At 39.0% G+C, this 12,609-nt stretch overlaps 1 protein-coding gene across 2 annotated transcripts in view; it reads right to left on the reverse strand.

Moving 5' to 3' along the window:
• Nucleotides 1-5,250: 5,250 nt before the first annotated feature.
• Nucleotides 5,251-12,609, reverse strand: part of LOC6042457 (EH domain-binding protein 1) — a 45,900-nt gene continuing 38,541 nt past the window's right edge. For both annotated transcript variants that reach the window (XM_038258198.1, XM_038258197.1), the window contains 5 exons: nucleotides 11,907-12,257; nucleotides 11,665-11,788; nucleotides 11,430-11,526; nucleotides 11,178-11,366; nucleotides 5,251-6,089 (listed from right to left, as the gene is read on the reverse strand). In XM_038258198.1, coding sequence (XP_038114126.1) covers nucleotides 6,008-6,089; nucleotides 11,178-11,366; nucleotides 11,430-11,526; nucleotides 11,665-11,788; nucleotides 11,907-12,257 — 843 coding nt within the window. In that variant the 3' untranslated portion in view covers nucleotides 5,251-6,007. The remainder of the gene's footprint in view (nucleotides 6,090-11,177; nucleotides 11,367-11,429; nucleotides 11,527-11,664; nucleotides 11,789-11,906; nucleotides 12,258-12,609) is intronic.

Here is a 12,609-nt window from a genome sequence, read left to right on the forward strand (position 1 = left end):
ACAAAGTGCCTATGCCCAGAATAGTCGCTCTATACTGGACCGGCAAAAAATATTATATCAGATCAAAAAGTGGACTGCGCTGCCAAACTCCCCCACCCCCCTAAGTGAAATGAAAATTGCATTTAATTTGATCAAGAACAGTACATATTAGATAAGCCCATTTTGTTGTTTCAATTGCTTGGCCTTCGGCCACGCCACAGCGAACTGTAACAAAAAGCAAAAGTTTGCGCCAAGTGCAGTTAACCACACCATGAAGGCCCATGCACAGGAGAGCTAAAGTGCGCTGTATGCAAAAACCCTCGCCACACGTTTGACAATAAATGTCCAACTAAAATCCAAGAGAACGAGATGTGTGGAAAATCAACTGAAACAAACACAGGAAAAACAAAAAAAAAAACAAAATGTAGACAATAGAAAACGTTTATATTACCCCAAGAGATGAATGCACAAAAACAGCTGTCAATAATTCTGTCAATAAAATTATTTTGAAAACAGGAGAAAACAACAGTGAACAATTCGAAATAATATTAACAAAAGTTTTTAGAAACATCATAATCAAAGTGGCTTTTGGTTTACCCCTTATCCTGTCCGAAAAAACGTTATTAACGCAATTTAAACAGTGTTAAAACATCCTGAGTGGAGCGATGGGAACAACCCATAACAAAGAACAGGAAAAGAAGAAAATCTTGCAGTTATCTCTCGGGAGTTCTACTTTTAAAATATGAAGAAAATTGACTAAAAAAATATACTGCTTTGCGAAAAATACGCAAACGTGCCATTGTTTAAAGGAAACCGTTAAAATTTCGCTTGCTAAAACGCCTGGTGCGATCAAAGTTGAGCCTTGATCGCTACCGATATCGGTAGTGCCGACCAGCACTCCAATCACATTGTCAGCTCAAAATGTGCTAGACCACCATGGCCCTGTTTGGCCAAACCGAGTTTTTTTTGGCCCTCCTCAAATTCCGCGCCCGAAGTGGCAATTGAAAATAACGTCAGCACCCACGAGGTGTTGGGATACGGGATCGATGCGATGATGATCGTCATCATCGTCTTTATCATTTGGCGCTGGAGACGCAATGTGCGTCGTTTGCGAGAATTGGAATCGGTGGCCACGCGGCTGGCCCGACAATCGGCATAGGCTTAACTACCATAGAAGAAGTTAATAAAAGTTAGTTCGATTTAGACAGCGAAGTGAACTGTGGAGAAGTTGGTTGGCTGGTGAAATCCCCACAGCAAGATGATCACCTTGCTTCCTCGACGGTTACCCGCTGAAAGAGGCCGACCGCTGACTCTATCCCGCGAACTGTCAGATCCGTTGGGCTGCGTCCGTACGCTGCCACTCGAAGGCTGCGTCTAGTACGCAACCAGACCGAGGGGGCTATTCGGGCCCACACATCTTCCCCCTTCTCTAAAATAATCAACACCTTAATAAGTTATGATTACGTATAATGTTGACGCTCATACACAAACATGTATCTTGATAAGCACCAACTCGCAATCCACTAACAATTCAAAAACCTCGCCAAAAACACTTTTTCTATCGGACTCAACAGACATACTCTCTCTATAGAACAGACAAGAGAGAGAGAAAGAGAGTCAAGTAGGCTCTCACTAATTGATTAGTTTCCCCAGGTAGTAACTTTGGCATTCCTGTCCTCGGTTGACTCGGACCCGCACACGTCGGCGACACCTCTCCCCGCCCTCACCCTTACCGATTTTATAATTCCCAGGAAAAGTGCGCAACTCTAATAAAGCACACCTCTTATTAAGTCCTCGGCCCTGGTTCCATATGCATTTGGACTAGGACGTTATCATGCATGACGATAGCACACAAGGGCATCAATTTATGAAGGGAGGTCAGGGATAAGCAAGTCCGGTAGCAAGTGCGCTTCGGACTATGACGTCACCGTTTGGTGTTTGGGGCAGGTCAAGGCCAAGGGGTTCAAGCGGGAAAAAGACCTCTCACCTGGGGATGATACCCGGGGCATAGATAACGAGACCTCCATGTTACTCATCTTGGAAACTAAAAAGTTGCTGGTACTCATGGGCTCCTAATACACCAAATCCACACATAAGGTCCCAGGCGACTCTAAGTACAGCGCCCGGGTCCAAATGTGAAAAACAACAATGGAAATTTCCACTTACTTGATCGTGGGAAAAGTCCAAAGATCACTTAGTAGTGGAAATTTCCGATACCTTTGGAATGTCCACGCGCTCGCGGTTTTTGACCGGAACCAAGGTCACTTCCCCTCCAATTATTGAGAGAACCGATATTTTAGTACAAAGGAGTGGGGATGGAATTCTAATCTCGACCTTAGTATAAATAGTGATCAAAAGGACTCCATCATTAGTTATTCAGTTATTGAGTTATTCAGTTATTGGGTTATTCGGTTATTCAGAAATTCAGTGGTCAGGTGAATCAAGTAGGCTAGTTCTGATCCTTGAGTGGTGGAAACAGTAGATCCTTGAAATTGTCAAACGGAAGTTGTGCTCTAATCGTTGAATTATACAAGAAGAGATCTGACCGTCAAATTGTAAAACGAGAATTGTGCATCAATAAAGTAAAAGAGGAAGTAAGTGTGAAGTGAAGTGTGCTAAATCACCGAAAGTATAATCTCACACCCAAACGACCCCTCGGAACGAAGGTCCTGGCTAGAACTATGTTTGTTATGATCCAGAACTTGCAGAAATTTAATTGCTGCAGTACAGACTTTGCAGAGAACTTGGGGACCCTTTCATCAAACGTCAAAACAGCCAACTTTGTAGGCGACTTGCTCGCCTCGTGGTTCTAACCTTTTCCGCTTTCGCCACTTGAAGCGGTCAAATTTACCACGACCCGGGAAAACCGGCCTATTCAATAATTCTCTCACACCAAAAACATACCTTATTTGCCGGCCAGCCCAACCGTCCCGTTCTTTTCTTACGCACTTCTTTTACTTTAACGCTGGGGGATTCCTGGAAACCAACTTTTGAGGAGAAAAAAAAAACATTCCTCCCGGCAGGATCGCCATTTTGGAGAAGTTGGTTGGCTGGTGAAATCCCCACAGCAAGATGATCACCTTGCTTCCTCGACGGTTACCCGATGAAAGAGGCCGACCGCTGACTCTGTCCCGCGAACTGTCAGATCCGTTGGGCTGCGTCCGTACGCTGACACTCGAAGGCTGCGTCTGGTACGCAACTAGACCGAGGGGGCTATTCGGGCCCACACATGAACCAGTGCGGTTTTTGTTCTTCCAGTGAAATATCACAGTCCCTGCGGGAGCGGGACTAAAAAGTGTTAGTTTCTCCTCTTACAATGCCAATATGAAAAAAAAAACCTTAGACATTTAAACATTTATCATCTTGATATTTTTATCTCCACTGACAAAATATTCCTATCAGAAATCGATAAACTATCAAAGTTTGACATCCTGATTACTATAATCAAGATCAAGATCAATAGCACTTGTAAGAGCAGGTTTGACAAAATTATGTTCACTTCATGAAACACCGAAATTAATTTTAGCGACAATGAACCATCTTTAAAATCTAGAACTTTTTTGGAATGTTAGCAGACATTAACAAGGGTGGATCGAGCTGTCCACCGGCACAAAAGGGCAACGCCAGGCAAATAATTGCAAACAATTAAGTAGCGAGTCGGCAACCAAGCAGGTTATGCTCCGTTGTTTGTAGGCGTAAACATAGAGTAATATAAATTAAGTAATCTCCCGAGAAATTCAGCGTTTTAAAATGTAAGAGATATCACGTCACCATATGCACAAGACCTTGGTGGTGGATACCGCCCTAGTAAGAACGAGCACAATGTTGCAACTGCGCGTTCAGCGAGGAAACGCGTCAGGATCGATTCTCTTTCATTCCCGGATCGTCGCGAAGGTTACATCGTGAATTATCATTTAATTGATTGTAGTTATTAATGTGATTTTTTAAAACTCAACCCGCGTCACGGTTCCCGTAATTGGTATTTTAGGTCACCTAGGCCCTCGACTGTGAGGGCCTGAATCTACAAGTAAAACATAAAGAATTGGCAAATGATAAACAGACTTGATATTACTAGTACATTTAGGGAAAATATTAAGGAAAAAACACGATTTGTTAGGTACAGCAGTATTCATTGGTAAAACAGAGGGGAAAAGCATTGAGAGATACGAGAATCAAGAGTTAATAAAATCAAAATCAAATGGTGGATAATAAACAGAAGATTCTGTGAAGAAGTGAGAATCAGTAGAGCAAAATGAAAACAGGAGATTGATGGTAGTTGAAAAGGAAATGAAGAGAAAACCCGTTCTGTGACGTTCAGGTACATCCGTTACAGTTGACTCAACATACTGCGAATCAAAACAATACCGTCTACAATCACAAATTACTTCCCTTTCCCACATTGACGCGCCCCTTTCTTCTTGCCGTCTCGACTCTGACCCTCGCTGGTCAAAGGTTTACGAGCCGTTTCCACAGGCCACCAGCTAGGTTACACCTTGTCATCATGATGACTAAACCAAGCCAACGTGGAGGTAAGAAAATAGGACACTTACAAGGAACCAGAGCCAAACTGTTTTGACCAAGATGATCTAACAGCACTACGGATGTAGTTGGACTCCTTCCGGGATGTTCCTCGCCTGGGCGTCAACCGAAAAGAAATCATCAGTATCATACACCCTTGACCTGCCTCTACAAATTTGCCCAAGACCGAAAATGTGTTCTTAACAGACTTCTTGTTGCTGAATATTTCAAATTTAAGTATGAACAAAAAATACTTTCTGTTCTTCAAATTTACCAACATTATTTCAATGCGTTACCCCACTCGAAAATCCTCGATGAGTGTGTCACCACATTCCTGTTCTTTTCTTGTGTTGTGAGTTTGCAGTGTGTATGATTAAATTAATAATACTATTTTTACAATTTAAAATAGTTTCCCATTAACTACGCTACGCTCGAATGACTAGAATAATATATTTTGTTTATTTCGATCCTGCTTCCATCATCCTCGAAGAAAAAAAAACATTCTCTCTCTTTCTCTCTGCATCAAGCCTGAAACTCTCTTTCTATTGCGCGTAAAGCCCGAACCCGAACCTTGTTTAAGTATATGCTCTTTAGCTTTCCTTTCGATCTTATCTACAATTCGAATTCATGTGTTCATGTTCGCAATGTGGTGTGTAGAGTAAGAGTGCGGGGTAATGTATCGCGATCGTGTCACTCCTTAGTTGCAAAAAATATTGGTATTGTCCCCCTGATACAAAACAAGTACAAGCTTAAAACTTAGTTATTTTTTGGATTTTTCATAATTATCACGTGATAGTTTCCTCTTAGCATTATTGTGTGTTTTAGCCCGCTTTGTTCAATTCAAAGTTTTTACCAGCTCTTATATTAAAGCATAAGCGCTTAAATTTAAATAAAAATGAGTGTTAAAATAGTTGGACTGATTAAAAACAAGCTAATAAATAGTTACAGCTCTAGGCGATTTAAAAGTGAGAGACAGATTCGACCCTCCCGCGATCCAAGGGGGACTCCCGGTCGAACCTCCCAGGCTTAGGTTTGCTTACCTTAACGAATATTTACAACCAATGCTGTCTGTCAGAACAAAACTTAATGAAATCCCAATAATGTTTCTTTGTATCTCTGAAAAAAGTAGCTTTGCTCACTTGTTCATTCTTTCTTTCCTCATTTTGGTGCATCCACGAAACAACATCTAAAGCAATCGTAAAGTTATCTTTACCAAAGAAATCAAACTCCTTTTTTTCTCGGACGGAATTGAGACAGAACTAAAGCTTCGACGACGACGACGAGTAATGTAATGTTTGTAAGTGATGATTGTTGTTTGTGTGGATTTTTCTAGCTCAATCTCTCGTTTTTTTCTTTGTCCCCAATCCAACGGATTCAAAATTCATCATGCTTTAGAATTTGGATCAGAAAACAATTACCTTTTCAGAGACCGCCACGCCGGTTGATGTCTGAGTATTCGGGGTAAAGGGGTGTGATGTGACAGCAAAAAAGAGGGCGCCATAGCCTTCATCTACTGGATGACACACTTTTCGTCCTTGTGGTTGATGTCGACCGTTTCCAGCTTCCGCTCGATCTCGTCATCGTCTTCGATGCTGGAAAGAGATTGCAAGAAGACGGAAAACGTTGAAAAGTTTAACACAATTGAATGTACTTGAAATAAAACATGTAAAATTTAAAGAATGAATGAATGATTTTAAGAAAAAAAACAAGAGAAGGGACCATCCATAAATCACGTGGACACTTTTTTTGAAATCTCAGACTCGCTGATTAAGATGAGCTGCTCTTTTGTACGGCTCTTTTTCGAAATTTTGATGAAAAGGCTATTTTTAGGAATGGTTTAATTATTGTTGATGTTTTATTGGACTTGTATTAGGACAATGCAAATATTTAAAAAAGTTTTTGTCCCTCGGCCCTGGTCGAGGTCAAGGGGGGGGGGGGCAAAAAAATATAAAAATTTAAATAACAAGCCATAGTCTTTACATTTAAATGAAAAAAGTGTTCTAAAATGCATTTTACACTAGTTCAGTTGTTTTGCAATCATTAGTTTTCAAAAAGTCTAAGATCTGACAAAAACAAAAATTTTATCGAAAAAAAAAGATTTTGCATCGAAAATTTTCAAAAAATCTTAAGGTTTTTTAATAAACCCAAACATACTAAAAATGATTTTAAACGCAGGAGAATGTATTTTAATTTGATTTCAGCTGGTTGCACTTAAATTTTCATTAAAATTTTGAAGTTTATTGTAAAAATATTTTTTTTGCCCCCTGATTTTTCAGGCCAATTTTGAAGGGGGGGGGGGGGGGGGGACAAAAACTTTTAAAAATATTTGTACCAGCCTTAATTATTTTGAAAAAAAAACATAAAACGAGAAGATTTGCTTGAAAACCATAAGAGCAATTCTCTACCAAAACCGGAAATGGATTTTATTTGTATTTTTTGATTTGGCTCAAACTTTGTGGGGGCCTTCCCTATGACCAAATATGCTATTTTGTGTCATTGGTTCACCCATACAAGTCTCCATACAATTTTGGCAGCTGTCCATACAAAAATGGTTTGTAAATATTCAAACAGCTGTAACTTTTGAGTGAATTTTCTGATCAATTTGGTGTCTTCGGCAAAGTTGTAGGTATTGTTGAGGACTTTTGAGAAAAAAATAGGTACACGGAAAAAAATTTGGGCGTAATATTCAATATTTGGCCCTTTTAAAATGTAAGTCTTAATTTAAAAATTTTCAAAATATTTTTTTCGAAAAGATCGGAAAATTTCACGAATGTTTCATACATTAACATTGAAAATCGGACCATTAATTGCTGATATCGTCATTAGAAAAAAGTGGGTTGTTTTGGTGAGATTTAGAAAACTTCAATTTTCGTGTTTCTTTTTCTTAAAGCGGCTCTATCTCAGCAACCCGAGGTCCAATCTTCTATGTCTCTTAGACAATTTTATAGCAAATTTTCTGAACTTTTCAAAAAAAATATTTTTAGAAATGGTCACTCATGATCACTATTTTTAAAAATTGAAAAACTGCAAATATTTCGCTAAAATCAAACTTTCGGTGGCTATATCTTGAAAACGGAGCCCTTTATCAAAAAATCTGTAAAGTACTTTTCGATTGCAAATTCAATTTTGCATTAAAAAGTAATGTCAAACTTGTTTTTGCATAAAACTTCGATTTTTTCCAAAAATCACTATTTTTTCAAAAATTTATAACTATGCGGCAGATTTTTTGACCATGTTTCTCTATGGCTCAAAAGTTGCGGATTTTTGTCCCCTAAAACATATCAAAAAATCTCGAAAATAAAAAAATACGTATTTTGTGAAATTGAGTTTTAGTGAAAAAAAAGTTGATAAAAAAATCTCCAATTTTTTTTCCGTCTACCTATTTTTTTCTCAAAAGCCCTCAACAATACCTACAACTTTGCCGAAGACAACAAATTGATCAGAAAAATCACTCAAAAGTTACAGCTGTTTGAATATTTACATACCATTTTTGTATGGACAGCAGCCAAAATTGTATGGAGACTTGTATGGGTGAACCAATGACGCAAAATAGCTTATTTGATCATAGGGAAGGCCCCCACAAAGTTTTAGTCAAATATAAAAATACAAAAAATAAAAATAGTCGAAATCGGCCGATTTCGTAGAGAGTTGCTCATAAGTCTTGGTGGTCTCTATGTCAAGATTTCTGATCTGAACGTTTGAATAATCGAATGGAGAGACCTCTCAAACTTAAATCGATTAATTTTGAGAAAATTGCTATACATTTGACAAAATTGCGTTGATTTCTGTTGTCTTTCAAAGTAAATTGTTAAGAAAGCTGCAGTAGACCTGCCAACGAAATATATCGAATCAGCTCTCAAATTTTCAGGAAATAGCCACTTTTTAACCTGCCATTGTTTATCGTTAAGTACTTGAATAAGAACACTGCTGGTAAATTTTGAGAAATTTGGCATTATTTTGCATATTACATTTTCATTCTCAAAAACAAATTTAATACTACAATTTGTTGAAAATTTAATAAATAAAAATTCAAAAATAATTTCATCTTGAAACGTTTTTTTTTTGTGAGCCATGGTTCAATCGCTCTTGTCAGTGAACCGGCTCTTTGAACGGCTCACTTTTTCATTGCCCACCTCTAACTGAAGGGCAATCCATAAACCACGTCCACACATTATGGTGAAGAAAGGGAGATTTTCAAAGATTGTTCATTTTGATGAATTATATTTTTTCCTCGAACAACATATTAACGAGATAATAATGCTACAAAAAAAGAGAATTAATGACGATCATTTATCGAAAAAGCATTGAATTTATAAAGAGAAAACCCTTTAAAGTAAAGCTGGAAGAATAGAAATCACGATTTAAGAAAACAAAAATCCAAATCAAATGAACATGATAAAATAACCAGAAATAAAGAGTCTGCGATCAGCAGAGCAGCGGGTCAGACGTGCGTCCCTTCAGTGCATCGTGACGTGACGCAATGTTCGAACTGCTTGCAGTTTGGACATGGTGGAAGGAACTGTTTCATCAAGAGTCGTTGTGTAACCTGCGGAGGTGAGCACAAAACTCAAGCTTGCGAAACAATCAACGAGAACATCGAAGCCAAGTGCTTCAATTGCGGCGGCGACCATTCGACCAAGAATCGAAGCTGCCCAAAACGAGCTGAGTTTGTGAAAATTCGACAGCAAGCGACGACGAAGCACCAACCTAATCGCCGCAAAACACCACCAGCATTCACGGATGTGGATTTTCCTGCCAGGAGCAGGATCTGCTCGAGTGGTTCCAAATCTGCAGCCATTGCCGTTGAATCAGCGGCAAAAAGTTGCAGAGAATACAACACCTCCAGGCTTCAGTCAGCAACCGAGGGAAAACCACCAGCATCAACAGATGAAGGCAGTAGTGACCTGTTTTCACCACAAGAACTTCTGAACATTTTCATCGAGATGACAACAACACTGCGTGGTTGCAAAACTCGTGCAGAACAAGTAAGAACGCTTGGAGGATTTATCTTGAAATACAGTTCGTAGTTTACTCGTTCTATTGATTTTGAATAATTCAAAGAATTATTTTTATTTTAGTTTTAAGTTAGGATTAGTTGTTTAAGTGATTTTTTCTTGTGTACCCAAATGTACTCAATTCAATGCAAAAATGTAAAACAATTTGAAGTAAATAAATGAATGTGAAAAAAAAAACGAAAAATACAACAAAGATGAAGAGCATTAGGCCATACCACTTAGCATGTAAAAGAAATGTAATTATTATAAGAATGTATAAATAACACTTATTTCTATCATAATATCTGAGAACCGGCCTCGAAAAAGTGTTTTAAAACAATAAAGTACTTATAACTTTTGATAGGGTTATCAGATCTTCAATCTTTTGGGCTCATTGGAAAGGTCTTTTGATTTGCCTATCCAACGATGGGTCGCATGATAGATCCGAACAACATTTCATCAAAATATTTGAGATCCGGCCTCAATAAGGTGTATAAATAACACTTAAGTGCGTATAACTTTTGATGGGGTTGTCTGATCTTCAATCCTTTGAACGCGTTGGAAAGGTCATTCAAATACCTTTCTAACAATAAATAGCATGATGGGTTTTCTTACAAAAACCACCCTTTTTACAATCATAAGAAGTTTAGCTGAAATCGTTTTTTAGCATAACTTTTGAGGTACTTATCTAAACTTCACAATATTAACTAGGGTCTTGTGGGAGCCCAAGACGGATAGAATGAAACCAAAACGGTCCAAATCGGTTCGGCCAGTCCGGAGATAATCGTGTGCATATTTTTCGGTGCACGGACTCACATCCAGACCCACGCACAGACATTTGTTCAGAATTTGATTCTGAGTCGATAGGTATACGTGAAGGTGGGTCTACGAGGTCGAATTAAGAAGTTCATTTTTCGAGTGATTTTATAGCCTTTCTTCATTGAGGTGAGGAATTCAAAAAACAATGGAGCACCCGCAGTCGAGCAGTTTTTGACAGTTCGCTCCATAAGAAATACATTGTAGAAAAAAGCAAAAACTGCTCGAATGGAAGTGCTCAATTAAGCAAATTAACGAATCAAAAATATACCTTACCTAAACCTTAAAGAATATAGAATAAAAAAAAACTTAAAAAATTGAAAAAATATGATTACAGAAATTTAAAAACAAATCGATGGTACATGTTCAAAACTAACAAGTACAACAAACATCGATAATTTGAAATAATGCAATGAAATTAATTTGAAACAAAAAAAACAATAAGTATCATGAGACTAGCAAGAAAAGATTAAATCAGAACAATTAAGAAGAAAAAGAAAACTCAATAAAACAAAACATCCATAGGAAGTATAAGAAATCGAAATAAAGGAAAAAAAACCTACGAAAATATAAGGAAATACAACCAGAAGAAATAAAAAAACTAAAAGCAAAAAAGAAATAAAATGAAAAATAAAAAAAAAATCTTTCAAGGATATTTTGAATAATTTAGAAGAAGCAGTAGAGTGATTTTTTCAAAAAGTAAAGAAAAGCAAATCGTATAGAATATAAAAGAACACAATAATAACACATATAGTTAAACAAAAAAAATCAAGAAACTTGAAGAAATAAAAAAATTCAGCAAACACAAAAATCTAGGATATAAAATAAATGAGATAATCAAAAACCCAAAATAACAAAAGTCCAACTTACGCCTGCTCCTGGCTGTGCAGGTTCTGCACCAGCTCGTTGCGCTTGTCCACGATCGCAACCAGCTCCGCCAGCAGCAGCGCTTCCTTTTCGCGCTGCTCCTCCGTTTTCCGCCAGTCCTCGATCGAGAGGGCCGCCCGCAGCTCCAGATTCAGCATGTCGTACTTTTTCTCAAGATCGTTCTCTTGCTCACTAAAAAAGAAACATATTTTTTTTATTATGTTTGTGTTTAGATTTAAGCATTGCATGACTTACAGTAGATTAAGCTGCATCTGCCGCCTCAGCAGGGCGTTCTTCTTATTCACCAGCGTAAACCATTGGGACATGAGTTGATCCTCGGTTTCACTCACATCTGAAAAGAAACGTACGAAAAGAATTAATGTTCTGACCTGTTCAATATTATTTCCAGCAGCACAAGTCAAGCGTGAAGCGTGCTGACCATTAATAATGTCTGCGGTTTCACCGCACGTTTTGAGTCAATCAAACTTACTGTTCATGGTTCCTCCCATCACAGCTCGAAGCTTCTTCTCGAGGGCATTCGCCTTCTGATCGATCGCTTCCTGCTCTCGCTCCAGCTTGTTCAGCTCGCTCTGGATGTAGTTGACCTTTTCCACCTACAAGAAGAAAGTTTTTTTTTTAGAATTTTGAAAGCCACACGACATTAAGAGATTAAGAGGTCGTATCAACCATACAGGTTAACGAAGCAATATCAATCAGCACAAAAAACCTTACCCGGCCCTCATTTTTCGGGGTGATCAACGCCTCCAGCAACGACGGCGAAACCTTGTTCGGCGAGGGACTTGCCCGTTTCAGCAGCAGATTACTGTTGGCGTCACTACCGTCGGTTCCACCCGGAGAGTCCTTGTTCCGCATCGCCATCGTTACGCTTGGGAAGATAAACTCCGGCTGGTTGTTGATCGGCGAAATCGTCCGCTCCGGGCTGAAGTTGACCGCCCGCTGGGCGCTTGCGTTGATCAGTTTGGTTGGCGAAGACGGCGAGTCCAGGTTGAGCAACCGGGGTGGTTTCGCCTTGCTGGCAATCAGCTGGCGGGCTTGCTCGCGAAGGCGCGCGTGGCGTTCGTTCTGCGTGATTGGTGTGCAGGAGCAGTGTGTTGGTGCAGCAACGACGACGACAACCAAATGAGCGTGTGCCGGAGAGTAATGATTTAAGCGGAACGAAAAACGGGGTTATTGGCGGTGGTTGTGGTTGGGTGGAGTACATTTAGTGGTCACAGCATTGTGGGCTACGATTGTATACTATTCTTAGAAATTATATGGTACAAAAGTCAATATTTACATAAACACAGATCTCACGGAACCAGATCTTCTTGCGCCCTTCGATAAAGTTGTAGAAAATTTAATTTCCTAGAAGAATCTCACACTTGGGCAATTTTGGGCGAGACCTGCGCCACCAGCTGCCAAAATTCTGAAGCGA

Source organism: Culex quinquefasciatus, chromosome 2 (assembly GCF_015732765.1).
Source record: "Culex quinquefasciatus strain JHB chromosome 2, VPISU_Cqui_1.0_pri_paternal, whole genome shotgun sequence".
Taxonomy (NCBI): Eukaryota; Metazoa; Arthropoda; class Insecta; order Diptera; family Culicidae; genus Culex; species Culex quinquefasciatus.